Here is an 18,478-nt window from a genome sequence, read left to right on the forward strand (position 1 = left end):
TGTTGTATTGATATTTTCTGTTTGATAAACTAGTCCCTTTAAAGCCTACTCTCTTACAAACTTTTGCAAATGAAATTTTTGTCTCTGCGTTTTCCCCTAATAATAGTTTTGTTTATATTTTATTTTTTACTGCAAACTCTGTTGACTAAAGCATAAATTATCTTCCCTTCCTAAAACTCTGCCTACCTTCTATCTTCCTAATTTCTATCCTCCTCATCATCCAGGCTTACAGACATCTTTGAATTTTCCGTCTCCCTAGTTTCCCACCTCTAAGCAGCCGACTCCTGTCATTTCTTCTTTTGTAATGTTGCTCACTCCAGACCCTCCCACTGCTACTGCCCCATCAGAGGTCTATTACTCACTTCACACCTGGATCTTTCCAGTATCCTAGGAGTTGGTCTCTCCGCTTCCAGCCCCTCATCCCTGGGTCAAAATGGGAGAACCTGGGATATATCGTAATATGGGTTCTAATTTTAACCCAAGGGCTGCTACGGAATATCTCTAAGCCCTCTTCCAGAAGACAGCTTTCTCTAAAGTCTTCCAAGCCAGCACCTGCTTCCTATCCTGCGTCCCCTTCTTCAAGCAATTAACTCTGGTTCTTTCGTCTATTTTTCCTATGGCATAATTTTGAATTCCTGATCTTGTCCACCTTCCTCTGAGTATGAAGAAGGTGATGTAGAGCACTGATCAAAGGGTCTGGGGTTAAGATGGAGGTATGAGATTAATCATTATTTATTATGCTGAGTTGTTTATTTTATCTAATTCTCTTAAGGTCTCCTGAGGTAACTTGTGGTATCCTCACTTTTAGAAAAACAAAGGTTAAGAGATCTGCTCAAAGCCACTCAGCCAGTAAGTGGCAAGGCTTGGATTTGAATCCCAGCAGAGGGATCCAAAGCCCATCCTCATTCTGTATTTTTCTGCCTTTACATATCAGATTCATTTTAGCTCCCACAGCAGCTTGCACGCAGTAGATACGATAGCCGGTAGGAATTTGGCCAGAGAACAAATGTGTGGTTGGGGAGAGTGGGTGGTTAATTCATTTACTTTCTCATCCACAGGAGCACTGGCTAAAACCACGACATATTCTAAAGTGAAGAATATGTTTTACCTGGAGGTCAGCATCCGCAGCAGGTTTCTGGGCTCCCAGAGTAAAATGGCCCCCTTCTGTGATCGTGTTGGTGAGCTGCAGCTTGGAGGCTGCTTTCCTACAGACTATTTCTTCCACAGTGTCTCGGCCAATCAGCCGAATGACTTTAACGGACCTGTACAGAAGTCAAAGGAAAGCAATGCGCTAACATAGAAGGGTCTGCAAAGAAGGGCACAAGCATGCAAGGTCAATACACCTAAAAGAAAACAAACCCAAAATGCCATGTTCAGGGTACAACTAAAGGGAAGTGGTTGTATGTGAACCTGAGCATTTGTTAGGCAGATCCGGTCTCTAATTCTCACTGAACCTTTCCAAAAAAGTCAAGGGAGGGATAATGAGATGCCCATAACTGGGGTTCCTTATCTGTGGTGGAGGAAAACTTCTGGGAGATCTAAATCATCCTCAGGCCAAAGAGTAAGACTTATCTTTTTAGCTTAGCTCCATACTGCCATAACTTCATTTTTTAACTGAATTAGACCTTAACTCAGGAAGGATGAGATAAATAACTTCTAAAGCTTCCTTCCAGTCCTTTCACAATTTGACTTTGCTCTTTTTAACAAAGCAAGTCTGGAATAATAACATGCCCATCCCAGTACTACTCGTGAGTGAGCAACAGAGCTGGGCTAAAGCCTAGCGGTCTCTCGCCCTCCAGTCTAGGACTGTCACCGGCCCACACTCTTCACCTTCCTCCCCAACCCAGAACTGCTCAGGAGCCAAGGAAGTGGAGCCGTGCTATGCTTAAATCTCTCACTTGTTCTGGCCAATTCGGTGAGCCCTGGCAGCTGCTTGCAAGTCATTCTGAGGATTGAAATCACTGTCAACAAAAATAACGGTATCTGCCGCCGTTAAGTTCATGCCAACTCCACCTGAAAACAATGCAAAAAAGAATGTTATCAGCAGCACATGGGCTAGGGACCAGACAATAAAGACGCAAGGCTACAGTGGCCAGATTGATAAATCGAGAGCAGCCAAAACAACTGGCTTCATCCTTCAAACTGACACCCCCATCCCCAACTCCAGACAGAGCCTTGTAGTGGTTAAAAGTCCTACCTGGGCTCCTATCGCCTGACTTGGGAAAGTTTAACGACTGAAAGTAACAGAATGAGGGCAGCAGGGGTAAGGAGCAAAAGTGGGTACTGAAGTTCATGCCCTGAAGCCATCTTAAATCTCTTCTGTTTAAAAATCTTCATTGCAATTTGTTTAGAATCGTCTACAGAAAAGGCCACATGCTCTTTCAGATCCAGTTTTAAATATGAGTGAGGTCTGCTGTGGGCAACATTAAGAGAAGAGCTCTTAACATCCACTGCAAGGTACAACTAAGCAGTAAGACCCCCGATACAAGTTAATGAGAAGAGGGGATGCCATTTATTACACTCCCAAGAGGAGTGGGGAAGCTACCTCCCTCTGACTGGAGAAAACTTCAGTAAGTCTCTTCTGTATGTGTTTCCACATTAATCAAAGGCAAGGTAACAAAACCAACCGAAGGGCAAGAACACTCCCTGGGACAACTTTCTGGTCTTTCTTCAGCGCTGTAAGAAAAGGGCTGGGGAGGCTCCTTGGACTACAGGAATTAATTAAGAGAACCATGAAGGCAAATTACAGCCTTCTCTTTGATTAACGTGGAAACAAGTACAAAACCGACTCCCTCTTTGCAGGGTCGTTGCAGCTCGTTGCTGAAACAAGCAAGCCTGAAACGGCTTGTTCCAAGAGTCAAAATTAAGGACTAACTTTTGAGACAGCCTACTGTCTCTAAGCTGGATCTCAAGACAAGCCAGGCAGGAATATTCTAATTAAAGCCTTCATATAAAATTAAAGTTGGAATAAAGAGATAATAAAGACTGATTACTGAGAGATGCTAAATTATACTTAGTAATAATGATGGCTACCCTGGTGCTGTGCTTTACTCCTTGCCAGGCACTGTTTTAATAAGCACTTTACATATATTAACTCCTTTAATCCTCGCAACAATCCTATGAGCAGTTACTGTTATTATGCTCATTTTATAGATGTTGAAATGGAAGCACAGAGAGGTTAAGGGATTTACTGGAAGTTGCACAGCTGGAAAGAGAAAGTACCAGATTCAGTGCCACATGGTCTGGCTCCAGAGCCTATGCTTTTTACCCACTATTCCATAATACCTCCCAGGCACTTCTTTCATTAAAGTGTGCTCCCTAAAAATTTTCTTCTTCTTCTTGGGTTAATGTCGTCTAAGTTCAACCCTTCTTCATGAAGGGGTGATATTTTATAAATAAGTTGTAGCCAGACTTCTTTGGGACATATTCATGAGCTATCACTGCCACCTGGTGGCGATATGACTCAATCAGAAATATTTGAAAGTTGGAGGGAAACTGCTGAATAAATAATAATGATGCAAATCTACAGCTAAAAAGCGAGAGCAAACAGGGCAGTGTTTGGAAAAGACTCATGTCCAGAACTGCTTTGGCTTCTAAAAGATCACTGTGTTTCAACTAATTCTGAGTACTCCAAGGAGATTAGCTGAAAAGCAGAGATCTCTTTCTTCCTAATTTTAGATGTTTCAAACAATGCTGCTCTCTGAATATGAAGATGATGAAATCAGTAAAGCATAAATAGGGCTGTTTTCCCAACAGTGATGATGTCTGCCCTGATCCTTTCGGTCTCTCCTAAGTCTACCCCTGAGACAACTAATGACAGGAACAAATGGCTGAGATCCAGGGTGCAGTCGATGATCTTGGAAGCGAGTGGGGTCAAATGAATCTGACCAGATCTTCACAATACAGAGGTGAGACGTACACAGGCGGAACAATCTCCCTGCGGTCAACGAGTGTATCTAACACTTCTTTTTTATACCCTATAGTACTAGGTGCTTAATAAATGCTTACTAAGTAAGCCTGAACTCTCTTCTCATAAAGATATTGATCTCTCTTTATTAATAGAGGCCATATATCCCTTCAGAGCTCCTGCATCTAGTCCATCAAGATTTAGGTCTACAAAAAATAAAATAATGAAACTTAAGATTCTATGAGTTTAAAACTAACTTAAGGTCTGCTTGTTCCATGACATGAGAATAATTTCATCTCCAAGAGCTGATGTCATATTATTTAAAGAAATGAAAACATTCTGTAACTGGTAAAACACTATAAATGTCATGTATAATATTTGTAACAAGTTTATATAGGCAATGTTATAAATAATTCTAACAAGCTGGCAATTTCATTATAATCACATTTTTTAATACTGGATTTTTATTAAGCTTTTACAACACTATTGCAGAGCTACTTGTAGGAAGGACAACTAGTAGACAGGTTGCTATCTCATTTCATGGCTGGGAAGGTAAGCTGTCTCTATCAAATGTGACTAAAATTTTGCAGAAAAATCATAGAAATCTTTCAGGATGATCCCAGGTCAATAGTCAAAACAGATTAGAATTACTTTCCAACGACCCCAGGTTTCAGCCTTACTTCTTTGATGAGATGAAAGCTTAGATCAGTTGGATAGAAAAGAACACCATGCTAGAAGTCCAGCACCTTGATAAACTTATGTCATCTGCCTCAATTCCCTGTTTTTCACACTCCTCAGTAATAACCTCACCTTTCAGAGAATTAAGGAAAAACATACTAATGGTTAGGATGTAAATGTACCATGTCACCCCTTATTTGTCTGCTTTTGTCAGTGTCTATGTGGCCTACCTGCCCTGGTACTCAGGAGAAAAATAAAGATGGGCTGCTGTCCAAAGTTCTTGATGGCCAGGTGTCTCTCTTCTCCTCTCACGGAGCCATCCACACGCTCATAGCTGTAGCCTTCACACAGAGGGAGAAAACAGAGAAACATTAACCATTTCCAAGTATTCTCTGTGGAATTAAACACTGTCAGCTCAAAACCAAATGCTAATTTGTCCCTTCTCATATACAGGCATGCCCCTACTGTAAGCAATCTTCCTTTGGTTCTGAATAATGTTCTTACACTGCTTTCCTCTGTAACAGCCCCACACCCCAGGTAACTCTTCAGGGGCCTATCTGGACTGTTAAAAGTCTAAAAGTCTTGAGCAATGTAGTGGTCAAGGGATGTCACCTCTATAATCCATGTAGTCTTGGAGAATATCCAACATCTGGGTCATTTGGGAGAAAAGTAAAACTCGATGGCCCCTGGCAAGAAAAAGAAAAGGAAAACTGCCAACTCTGATAGTATTTAAGGTGGGTTTCACTCAGGTGACACTTACCGAAGAATACAAGTTTATAAAGAAATGAAATACTGAAGCAGAAATATAAATGTCATAATCATTTACAGAGACTTCTTCAGTAATGCAAAATGCGTTATGTAAGGATATAACTGCACATGTAGCTGTATCCTTAGAGCAGTTCTCAAACTAGAGTGGGGATATTCCCAGGAGCATGTGTCAATGCACCAGAGGGTGTAGGAAGACTGGATAACCAAGACACCTCTTTCTAGGATGTCAAATACTAAATGGAAAGAAATATACACATTTATTTTAACAGCAAAATAACAAAGATTTGTGAAGAGAAAAATGCAAAATTCAAATGTACAAAAAACAAAACAAAAACTGATAACCTTAAAGAGCTTGTGGTTGGCAATCTATAGCTATTCTCTACTTGGGGGTGAAAGTTACTATCCTTTCAATGTATAGCATTATTGGTTAAAAATTCTGAGAAGCATCACTTTAGAGAAGCAAGGGGCAGGTGGCATCTCATATCCCATGTGACACATGAGAAAATTTATGTAGGGAGAGGAGAGAGGAAAGGAGGAGGTAAAATGGATTAAGTCAAGAACAAATTCAAGGAAATTCCCTGGCGGTCCAATGGTTAGGACTCTGTGCTTTCACTGCTGGGGGCCAGGGTTCAATCCCTGGTTGAGGAACTAAGATCCCACAAGCTGCGCAGTGCGACCAAAACAAACAAAAAACAAAGTCAAGCTTAGAGCCCCATGCTATCAGCCATTATTTGACCGTCATACAGAGTGAAGTAAGTCAAAAAGAGAAAAACAAGTATCATATATTAACACATACATGTGGAATCTAGAAAAATGGTATAGATGATCTTATTGGCAAAGCAGAAATAGAGACACAGACGTAGAGAACAAACATATGGACACCAAGGGGGGAAAGGGAGGGGTGGGATGAATTGGAAGATTGGGATTGACATATATACACTATTGATACTATGTATAAAGTAGATAACTAATGAAAAAGAAAAAAGAAAAAAAAGTTTGTGTAAACAAAGAAGCACAGCACTGTCAAAACAACATTCTCATTAGGAAAACTAATTTAATCTGATTTTGCAATGGGTGTAGATGAACAATTATGAACAACTCCTTCAAGACTCTAGCCCCAGATTGGTAGAAAACGCACTGAACTTAAAATCGAGGACCTCAGTTCTAATCCCATCTCTGTCATTTGCAAGCTGTGGTGGCCTCAGACAAGCCACACAACTTCTCTGGGCCTGTTTCATCATCTGTGAAAGGAAAAGGTTGGCGAGAAGATACTTATGGGTCCTTCTCCAACACTAAGACACTTAGAGGAGATACATCATAGCCAATAAAATATAGTAAGACATGCAGTTATTTGACTTGCACATTCCTAATGCTGGACAGTTTTGCCAAATCTGAGGTTTTAGGTTGGTTCAGGCCTACTTGGGTCAGTTGTCCCTAAGGGATAACTTTGAAATCCTTGGGAAACTAGGATTTTTCTAGACTCCTCTGTCCCTCTGGGGATCAGGAAGATCAGATACAGGCTGGACACCAGGCCACTGAACACTTAGCAGAACCTCTGGAGGCTCCAGAAGTGACTCGGTCATCCGATGTCCGACTCATGTCTCAGGGAAAGAGTCCCCAAGTTCTCCCTGGGTTCAAACCAAGCCCCACAAGTTAACAAAAGTAAATATTTACTAAGCACTTATTATGTGCCAATTCAATGCAAGGTACCAGCAGGAAATGAAACAAGAAATGCTTGATGTTATCTCTGTCCTTGTGGAACTAAACAATATAGCTGGAGTGAGATGGTTAATATACAGCAATTAACCAGACAGCAGATTAAGGCAGCACATTGCCAAGCACTGGATTAGGATCCTAAGTGCTGTATGAAATCAGGAAAGGAAAGGATGATTATGGAGGGGATGGTATGGGATGGAATGGAATGGGGGGGGGGTTGTAGTTGCAGAGAAGATGGAACCTGAATCAGGGTCTCGAAAAAAGGAGAACTGGGATTAGTCTCAAGAAACCAGTGAGCTGCTCCTTATTCTGGTTTTAACAGTCACCAGCTCAGAGCAGAAAATATGAACCTACCACCTACCTGGAATACAGGAATGCCAGCAGCTTATCCAGCAGGTGAAGTTTCCCACTGGCCTCAATCAGGTGATCTCCAATTTCAAAAGGCTCTGGTTCCACACCTGGAAAAGAAAGAACCCACTCCCTGTAAATGTGTCCCCCGTCAGGGCAGACTGAACAGAAAAGCCGATAGCCGAGGCTACAGAGAGGCCAAGCTCCTTCTAACTGATAAAGGGCCCAAGTCTCATATCTCTTTGAGGCGTTTCATAATTATTTTTTACATGATGATCTCAGCACTGCCTAACATCAGTCACAGAGCCTGGCACACCCAATATGCCTAAGAAATGTTTACCCAAGGAAGAAACCCACTCTTTAGGAAGCTGAGGCACAGGGAGATGCTAAAGACCAAAGAGACCCAAAATTGAAATCTTCAGGCTCTCACTCTAGAAAACAAATCAAGAAATAGGCTCAGATGTATAAATGAGTCATTCTCAAGGTGGGGATAGTAGAATAACCTGGAGGGCTTCCTTCAAAATCTACATGTTCCCAATGCCCCATCTCTTAAAAAAAGAAAAAGCTCTGATATGCACCTAATTAAGATTCTGTGACATTTTAAAACAATTCATACTGCTACTTGGCAAGGACTTCCTTAAGATGACTTGGCAAACCCTCCACACTGATCCTATCAATAACAGAGCCCTCACAGCCACAGAAAGTCTGGAATGGTCCCAAAGGCTACCAATCAGAGTGAATTAAAAAAAAAAAAAATTTTGAATGAAAATGAAAACACTACATATCAAAATGTATAGAATGCAACTAAAGTAGCACTTAAGAGGGAAATTTAGACATCCATAAGATGAAAGGGAAGCAGCATAGGAGGCTGAGAAGGAGCAGACATTAGGCAGGTGGAAAAGCGAGAGAAAGTATTGTCCCAGAAGCCAAAGGATAAAGGTCTCAAGACGCAATCAACTACGTCAAGGTTTTGAGAGGTTAATTAAAATGTGAACTGACAACTATTGGTTGAGCCACTCGGAGACCACTGGTGAACTAGGAATGGTAGTGATAAAAGGCTCAACAAGTGGGTTCAAGACCAAGGGGCATTCAATCATATAGAAATGATCAGATAATGATTCACTCTGTTATAGAGCAGAAACTAACACAACATTGTAAAGCAATTATACTCCAATAAAGATGTTAAAAAAAAAAAATGATCAGATAAATTCAGATTATGAGACATCCCATAAAACAACCTGTCTTGATTCTTCAAAACTGTCAATTTCATGAAAGACCAAAAAAAAAAAAAAAAAAAAAGCTGAGGAACATTTCTAGATTATAGGAGAGTAAAGAGAGCCCTCACAGCCACAAAAAGCCTGGAATTGTCCCAAAGGCTACCAATATAAGTGAATTAAATTTTTAAAAATGACAAATGCAATGCAGGATATCTATGACTAGATCTTGAATTTTAAAAAAAGACAGACACGAGACAGATTCACAGGAGAGAAGCATACACATTACTTCCCATAAGTTTTTACATGACACAGGGCGCTCTCCTAAGGAAATGAAGAAAGACCCAGAAAAGTGGCAAAATTTAAATGCTTTTCTATTGTGCTGAACAAAGAGAGGCAATTGTGAAAAAGGAACCACACTATGTGGGAAAGGCTAAGGAGAATGGGAATTGTGTTTAACAAGGCCTATTTGTACAGAATTCTCTCATTCTCCAATTTCTGCCCTTGAGTATAACCATGTCACTCTCCTCCCAGCAAAGGGAGGAGGTCTTCATGGAGGGAGGGGATGGGGGGATGGATATGTTATCCTTTCTGCACCTGCTGTTTTGGGGGTTGGATTGTTTGTTTCGTTTTTGCTGTTGTTTCTTTTTTAAGTGTCCGTAGCTCAAAACAATAAAAACATGTAAATCAGATAATGTCACTCCTCTGATTAAAATTCTCCTGTGTTTTCCCATTGTATCTAAAATAAAAATAAAATTACTTTAAAAAAAGAAAAGAAAAGAAAAAAGAAAAAAGTCATAAGGGATGTTTAGGAGACAACTGAAGAAATCTGAATATGAACAATACATTAGATAACATCAACATAAAAAATTAACATGAGAAAATGGGGGAAAATAGACAGTAAGTATAGGCAAATCTTTTGAAGAATTTTGCTGTGAAGTTGGCCACAGAAATGACAACAAAACGTAATGTGAACCGCTCAGAATGGCCATCATCAAAAAATCTAGAAACAATAAATGCTGGAGAGGGTGTGGAGAAAAGGGAACACTCTTGCACTGCTGGTGGGAATGTAAATTGATACAACCACTATGGAGAACAGTATGGAGGTTCCTTAAAAAACTAAAAATAGAACTACCATACGACCCAGCAATCCCACTACTGGGCATATACCCTGAGAAAACCATAATTCAAAAAGAGTCATGTACCAAAATGTTCATTGCAGCTCTATTTACAATAGCCAGGACACGGAAGCAAGCTAAATGTCCATCATCGGATGAATGGATAAAGAAGATGTGGCACATATATACAATGGAATATTACTCAGCCACAAAAAGAAACGAAATGGAGTTATTTGTAGTGAGGTGGATGGAGTTAGAGTCTGTCATACAGAGTGAAGTAAGTCAGAAAGAGAAAAACAAATACAGTATGCTAACACATATATATGGAATCTAAGGGGAAAAAAAAAAGGTCATGAAGAACCTAGTGGCAAGACGGGAATAAAGACACAGACCTACTAGAGAATGGACTTGAGGATATGGGGGGGGAAGGGTAAGATGTGACAAAGTGAGAGAGTGGCATGGACATATATACACTACCAAACGTAAAATAGATAGCTAGTGGGAAGCAACCGCATAGCACAGGGAGACCAGCTCTGTGCTTTGTGACCACCTAGAGGGGTGGGATAGGGAGGGTGGGAGGGAGGGAGATGCAAGAGGGAAGAGATATGGGAACATATGTATATGTATAACTGATTCACTTCGTTATAAAGCAGAAACTAACACACCATTGTAAAGCAATTATACTCCAATTAAGATGTTTAAAAAAAATTAAAAAATAATAAACTAAAATAAAATGGGTGTTATGCTCAAAAAAAAAAAAAAAAAGTAATGTGAGAAAAAAGTGCACTCCCTCACCATCAAATAAATATGGGTGATCCACACACTTTCGAAGCTGGGACAAGACATTCTGAAGTTTAACTTTCTTTGCCATCTCATTTTCAAACGCGTCTGAAATTTAAAAAAGAGAGAGAGAGATGGACTACTGGACAACAACAGAAAAAACCCTGTAAGTTTCCATACATAACCTTACTCATTTCAATAATATATCTTTCAAACCTATATTAACTTCCCAAATTTCACTGAATTGCATTAAGAATTAATAGCACATCGATATAACGTTTTCTTAACCATCACCTTGTTTCAAGAAAGAAGCCTAACTATAAAACAAACTCAGGGGGTACTTTGTTACTCTTTTGCAGAATTCTAAATTTCCTTCTTCAACTGCTATTCTGGAGCCAAGGGACAAAAAAGTGCAAATTGAGAGATCTGTCTATTCCTATCTCTCCCTTCCCAGTCCCGATTCCTTCCAGATAGTATTGGGTTGGCCAAAAAGTTCATTCGGGTAACGTCTTACAGAAAAACCCAAACGAACTTTTTGGCCAACCCAATATGATTTAACCGAAACGTTTTGCGATGTGTTAAATATGTGTCAGGATAGGAAAATGAAAGGCGTGACTGGGACACCTAGAAGAGTTTGCTTAACTAAAGGCAATAAGGAAAACCAGGAGCAGGGGGATGGGGAGGAAATTTCACAAATGCAACAACCAATAAAGTCTGAGTTATACTAAAGATACTCTGCAGCTGACCCGAATATTACTCAGAATACAAAATTCCATCCCATATTCTTGCTATACAAAGTGAGTGTGATTATAAAATATTCCCTTGCATGCAAATCACATCCTCATTTAGTTTCTAAATGGACAAGTGCCCTCTGATTACCTAGGTCTTTCATCAAAATGGCCTTGTAGTATTTTTTCTGCAGTGCTGACATGCCATGGTATATCACTACTTCCGTCTTCTTGGGAAGCTCTGTGGCTACCTCAGCTTTCACTCGCCTCAGCAGAAATGGCTGCAAGAGTTTGTATAGTTCACTTGCTGTATGAGGGAAAAACACACATACACACACGAGTAGTGTGGGACAAAAGCAAGACCAAGGCAATGAATTACTAGAGAACATACAACGGTTTATTTTTGTTTCTCATTTTCATGCCAATTCTGGGTTCTAGGCCAGCACGGTAATTTTTCATAGTATTTCTTCCTTCATTGGGTTCTTCTTTCCAACTCCTTCTGATTCTTACTAATAATCTCACCTGCATAGAGCTAGTCTGTTTCCAGGATACTTTTGCATTTGATCAGCATAACAGCTCAGAAATGTAGGGCAATAGGTAATATTGTCTCTATTTGTATGACTAAGTTAAGTGAAGCTCAGAGGAATTAAACCCCTTATCCAAAGTCACATAGCTGGCTCTAATGTTGCTAGCACTCAAACTTAGTTCTTTGACTTCAAAGTCAAAGACTTGTTCCTTCCCCAGCTGTCGTGAACTTCGAAAACTAGCCTAAATTGGAATTACACTGCATGTAGGATTGCCAGATATGGCAAATAAAAATACAAGTGCCCAGTTAAATCTGAATTTGATAAACAAATAATTTTTTTTAATATCAGTATGTCCTGTGTAATATTTGACTGGGTATCATATTTTTATCTAGCAACCCTAAACATGGGAACAATCAGAGCAGGTTCCCCAGGTAAATTTCAGCCTGTGGTATGGGGATCTCTGCTGTGAGGAGCCTTTCCAACTCACACTCACCTAGTACATACATACCCACTAGTTGGCATGCCTACCACTTGCTTTGAATAATCATCCTGGGATAATAACACAGTGATAGACAGACAATCCTATGAGGCAAGGGGGCAAAGGTGTAAGAGGAAGAAGACTACGAATGGTGACTGTACAAACAAGGAAGGCTTCCCCCTGTACTTCCACCACCATCCATCCCAGACTTCTGGTTTTGCTGCAGTGTTAAAAGAAACACCAGTGCTGTGGAACGCTGAATGACAGTTTCAGACTATAGCACCCGCATACTTTTCTGCCTCAGCGAGTAGCACGAGAAGTTAACAATGTCCTTATAGAAATTACAGGTTGGAAAAAAAGGTCTGCAAATCAGCAGATATTATTTCTTCTGAAAATGACCCAAATAAGCACGACTATAGAATCATGTAACAAACGAGTAAGAGAGTCATGAACAGCAGGAGCTGGGAACAGCAGGAGGGCTCTGACATCACCTTATCTTTGTGCGGAAGGTGTCCTCTTGTTATCGATTCTCTTTCTCTTCTATCTATAACCCTTATGCACTAGGGAAGTCTCTGGGCCAGACCTCTTGGGCATGATTTGTAAGAAGGGAACTTACCTGACTCAGACTCTTTCTCAATATCCTGGTAACGTTGAATGAAATCTTCCACCTGCTCCTTGGAAAAGAGATCAGGCTCCACAAAACTGAGGAGAGAGTAGAGCTCTCGAAGGCTGTTCTGGATGGGAGTTCCGGTCAACAAGAGATTGAAGACGACTGAAAACTCAAATATATAAATAAATAAAGTGAAAAATCCATAACCCTGGAAAGCAAGACTGAGTTACCCATCACAGCCTTTACAAAGAGAGGCATGATTTAATGAAATGACTAAAGGGACATGAAGTCAGAAGACTCAGGTTCAAAATGTATATAACTGTTTGACGTAGGAAATAATACCTCTTCAGTTTCGACTATAAGAAGGGGTAATAATCCTGTGAAGGAGATACCATTATAAGGTAAGTAAAATCACATTGTGAACGCTAAAGTACTGCATGTGTATTGAATATGGGTACTGTTATTCAATCTATGTGGGAATTCAAGCACACAGCATATACCCAAGCAGCTTGAGAAGCCCAAAGCAATAGCAGCAGGACCCACCACTACAAGCAAGAAGCAAGAAGATCTCTTTTAAAAGAACGTCCTTTTGTAAAACTTCACAGGTGCAGCCAATGCAAGGTATCAAGACTTCTGGACATTTCTGGACCATATAGAGTCCAAAATGGAAACAAACTCTTTAAATTTTGAGCAAAAGATGAGAACACCAAGAATAACAGACTAATGAAGTAAAAGGTTAGGAAAAACAATAACAACAGATATTAGGTAAAGCAAAGGACAACTTCTGACCTAACATTAACAAGAACTTAGACCACTTGAGTTAAATAATACAGCACAAAGAGAAAGCCATATCCTGTGTATATATGTTAAACATCAAAATACATTATGTATGAGTGTATGTATCTATATAGATACACATATACACTGCACTTTGATATTTAAAGTAATATATTTTTATTTTTTAAATAATATATATGCATATTTATGTTTGGGTATACACAGCACTGCAAAGAATGTGGCAGCATATACACCAAATGTTAACATATGCAGTGGAGTAGGATTTTTGGTAGCTTTTACTTTTCTTCTTGTGTTTCTATATTTTGATTTGGGAGGGGGTCATAAGAAGATACTGCTTTTGGGAATTCCCTGGTGGTCCAGTGGTTAGGACTCCGTGCTTTCACTGCCGAGGGCGCAGGTTCAATCCCTGGTCAGGGAACTAAGATCCCACAAGCCACACAGTGCGGCCAAAAATAAAAAAAATTAAATTAAATTAAAAAAAGGAGACAATGCTTTTGAAATAAGAAAAGGTGATAAATGAAACGACACAATCAATTAAAATTGATTTCAAAATCTTCTTTTTGGGGGGGGCACTCTCCCTTTTTTCGTTTCTTTTTAAATTGTCTAATCAATGCCCATTCATGACTGCTCTGCTTGTAGGACAGTGTTTTCATAGTAGTTCAACAATAAAGGTTTCCAATAACCAAATCACATTTTTAAAATATGTGCTCACCAAGCAAAGAACTAAAGTGACCAAAATAATGAGGTCAACGAAGATAATCAAGGTTGTCAGTCACTAAAATCAACTTACACTATCACATGAGTTAACATTTTTATTCAAAGCAGTGTCCATTTTGGCATCAAAACTTATACTCAGGGAAAAAAATAAAGTCCAGAGATGGGGCTTCCCTAGTGGCGCAGTGGTTAAGAATCTGCCTGCCAATGCAGGGGACATGGGTTCAAGCCCTGGTCCAGGAAGACCCCACATGCCTCGGAGCAACTAAGCCCGTGAGCCACAACTACTGAGCCTGTGCTCTAGAGACTGCAAGCCACAACTACTGAGCCCGCGTGCCACAACTACTGAAGCCCACACGCCTAGAGCCCTTGCTCTGCAACAAGAGAAGCCACTGCAATGAGAAGCCCGTGCAATGCAACAAAGAGTAACCCCCCCCCTTCGCAGCAACTAGAGAAAGCCCACGTGCAGCAACGAAGACCCAACGCAGCCAAATACAAATAAATAAATAAAATTAAAAAAAAAAAAAAAAAAGTCCGGAGACAATCTGTTTGTGTACAATATTTTGTAAACATTTTTGTATAAAATATTTTGCAAATATTTTCTACATTATTAAATATTCTTTTGCATAATTTTTCATGGCAGCCTTACTTTGTAAGTGTACTGTATGGGTATAGCATAAATTGTATAACCAATTCCTTATATTCACATTTAGGTTGCTTCCAACTTTTACAAACAAGCTCAAAACATTAGGAAGGAGGAAAAGGCAGTACCCTTCTCCCCACCAATCAATAAATGTGAGTATTCAGATATAGAGAGCAGACTTGTGGTTGCCAAGGGGAAGGGAGGGTGGGGGAGGGATAGATTGGGAGTTTGGGATTAGCAGATACAAACTATTACACATAGAATCGATAAACAAGTTCCTACTGCATAAAACAGGGAACTCTATTCAATATCCTGTAATAAACCATAACGGAAAAGAAAAGAAGTAAAAATTATTAAAGTGAGTGTTTTTTTCTGACCAACTAGTTGTCTGCAATTCAAACCTCACCTAAAAAGGAATACTTAAATGATGCAGAACAATTTCCTCACTTAGCCCCTCTGAGCCTTAGTTTCCTTACGAGTAAGAAGAAAAGGCTCTGGAGCCGGCAACAGACTTGAGCTTCCCCCACTCCAAGCTCAGGGTTCTTTTACTACACCCGCTTCTCTTCTCCCATTGTAAATCAGTAAACTGGCATGGTAGTTTATGAAGCAGTCTCTTATAAGGTTAGGCGCCAGGATATGACCACCTCTTGGGAAAGAGATACTGTTACGAGTCCCTAAAAAGAACGTAAAGGACACTACAGAGCAGAGGGGCCCCCACTAAGGGACAGCAATCTTTGAGATTGTGCTAATAATAGACAGTGGTCATATCTGCATTAACACTAAAAACTGCAACTTTTAGCCAATAAATATAGAATTAAAATCTAAGACTTTCCTCCAAAAGACCTCTAAATTTATTAATTGATCTATTTTAGGATAGGGACCAAAATTCAGTGATGGTCCCAGACATTCACACGTGGGGGTCTCATGAACAAACAAGCCTTTACTAGGTCAACAAGGAGAAGTGCACTTCATACTCACAAGCTGTTCCACTGGCTCCTCAGAAAAGAGGGCATATCTAGGGCTACAATGACATTTCTCATCTACTTTGCCGGAATGATGCCAGAGATTAAGAGAATGGAATAAGATCAAGGGTGTCATACTCAAAAGTATGACAAAGACAGGAGAGACTGGAGGGACTATTCAACGGTGTGAAATCAGTCTCTTCACGACTCCGTGAACTGTCAAATTTTTTAAACAGGTTAATGCGGGAGGGGTACACTATGTCAGATATGTTTGTTACTGCACACAGAAAAACTACAGTAAGATTATTTTTAAAGAAATTGCCTCTTTGAAGAAGATCAAAAAGACAGTTGAAACATTTCCAAAAATACAATGTATTTTCCTGGGGTAGAGTCTTATTCATTTGATAACCAGATTTTAGTAAATATCACCTCTTGTGCAAAAGACAAGAGGAAGAAGTTAAGCCATATTAAATACTACTTCTGTCACCATAAATGTTCACTGAGCCCTGCAGAAATCTCACTGAAAAAAAATATTTCAACTGAACTGGCTCTATACAGGACTAAACTAATATTTTTTAAAAGGGAGTTATATAAAAGCTAAGAGTATCCTGGGAGTTTACCTCTGAAAGTGTCTTATGCAGCAAGGAGCTTTGGTTTTTCAACCTGTGAGCTTCATCCACAACAAGAACACTCCAAGGGAAGCTGTGAGGGAAAAATCCAAGCTTTCAGTTTTATGTAACTCAAACATATATCTCACAACCAAAAGTCTTACTACAAAACCATGACTCTTGCTGGGAAGACTAATAGCAAGCCCATTCTATTAGAAACACACCCAAATTGCCTTCTTATCTGAGAGCTAACCATGTACATAAGACAATCTGGATAAGGTAGTAAAATTAAGGAAATTTATGGGAAAGATCTATGCATTGAAGGCAGAAAGAAAGGAGTTGGAGACATAAAGCAAAAGAAAACGCTTATGACCACCTACTATGTGCCAGACACTCAGCTTGGGGCTTGAGGTATGTTATTTAAATCAAAAATATAAAGTGAGCAGACATTATTGTACCCATTTTACCAACACAGACTAAAGCTCAGAAAGGTAGATGACTTGGTCAAGGTCATAAAGCTAGTATGAGGCAGAACTGAGATTCAGACCCAGAAGAAAAAACCAAGAGACAGTGGTGTCACAGTAGCTTAAAAAGTATGATTTTAAGATGGGGACGTGGTGAACAGGATCAAATGTTACAGACAGTAGGATACATCATTGGCTCTGTTAACGTGGCAGTCGTTGGTAGCTGTGCCAGAGCACTTCTGCAGCATAATAGTTACGACCACAAACTCTCAAGAGGTTGTAGTCATAAAAGCACATCCTCTGCATATACTCCTGGGAAGCTGTTTTCCCACCAAAAAAATTCAAAATATGGAAAACTATGTATGTATGAATATGTTCCAAGCTCCATTATTTAAAACAGCAAAAAACTGAAAATAATAATAATAGGTCCAATAATGGGTGACAAAATATAGCATTTTAAATGATAAATATGATTATGTTATAATATAAAGGCCTATATAACTAAAAAAGGTATTATATATCTTTTTCACAAATGTGAAAACCATGCAAAAGATAATAAAGTGGAAGTTATAAGGTTTTTAACTTTTTATTTCATTTGTAAACATTCTGTACTCCCATTACATTATTTTTATACTTAAAAAACTAAATGTATATACAAGTAAAGCAGAATATTGGGAAGACAGTAGGTATGGAAATAAAAATCCCTCAAATATTAGAGGAAGATCTTGAGCAGAGGTTGGCCTTAGAGGAAGAAGCCTTCTTCCTCTGAGGCCACAAAGAAAATCCAAAAAACGGGTAAAATTCCAGCAGGAATTGGGATCATTCCTGCTGGGTAGCAGGACCAGGGGCTGCAATGAAGGATAATAAAGAATAAGAATGCAGCTGATGTTGGACACTGGTCATGAGATAAGGTGTGAAAGTGGCTGCAGTACAGTGCCTGGCTCCTGTTTGAATTACCATTCAAAATAGATTAGGTATTAATCTATTAAGATTATTATGGTATTATTAAGGTATTAAGAACTAGATATTCAGGTTTTTACACACCGCAAGCATCCAATAAAAAGTGTATTCAATGAAACAGACTTCAGGGAGGTGGATCTGGGCTCAGTGAAAGAAGGAGGTCAAGTCACTCATCAAAGGACACGCCAAGAGATGTTTCCTGGAGAGGATGAGGCAGAGGGAATTCCAGCACTTAACAGAAAGTGGGACAAAGTAACTTCTAGTCCCCTTGATCCAAAGATTTTGTAAGTCTGCTGTCAAAAAATTTTCTGATTTTTCATACTGTTACATGCACAGTCTCAGCTCTCTATAAGCTTTTTTTTTTTTTTTTAATCTTTATTGGAGTATAACTGCTTTACAATGGTGTGTTAGTTTCTGCTTTATAACAAAGTGAATCAGTTTTACATATACATATGTT

The 18,478-nt window shown here is 39.4% G+C and overlaps 1 protein-coding gene across 1 annotated transcript in view; it reads right to left on the reverse strand.

Moving 5' to 3' along the window:
* Nucleotides 1-18,478, reverse strand: part of CHD1L (chromodomain helicase DNA binding protein 1 like) — a 52,466-nt gene that overhangs the window by 19,049 nt on the left and 14,939 nt on the right. Inside the window, exons 6-14 of the mRNA XM_061186082.1 lie at nt 16,610-16,691; nt 12,879-13,041; nt 11,409-11,564; nt 10,545-10,637; nt 7,431-7,527; nt 5,198-5,271; nt 4,816-4,926; nt 1,899-2,013; nt 1,109-1,262 (exon numbers count right to left, since the gene is read on the reverse strand). Coding sequence (XP_061042065.1) covers nt 1,109-1,262; nt 1,899-2,013; nt 4,816-4,926; nt 5,198-5,271; nt 7,431-7,527; nt 10,545-10,637; nt 11,409-11,564; nt 12,879-13,041; nt 16,610-16,691 — 1,045 coding nt within the window. The remainder of the gene's footprint in view (nt 1-1,108; nt 1,263-1,898; nt 2,014-4,815; nt 4,927-5,197; nt 5,272-7,430; nt 7,528-10,544; nt 10,638-11,408; nt 11,565-12,878; nt 13,042-16,609; nt 16,692-18,478) is intronic.

The sequence above is a fragment of the Eubalaena glacialis genome, chromosome 3 (assembly GCF_028564815.1).
Source record: "Eubalaena glacialis isolate mEubGla1 chromosome 3, mEubGla1.1.hap2.+ XY, whole genome shotgun sequence".
Taxonomy (NCBI): domain Eukaryota; kingdom Metazoa; phylum Chordata; class Mammalia; order Artiodactyla; family Balaenidae; genus Eubalaena; species Eubalaena glacialis.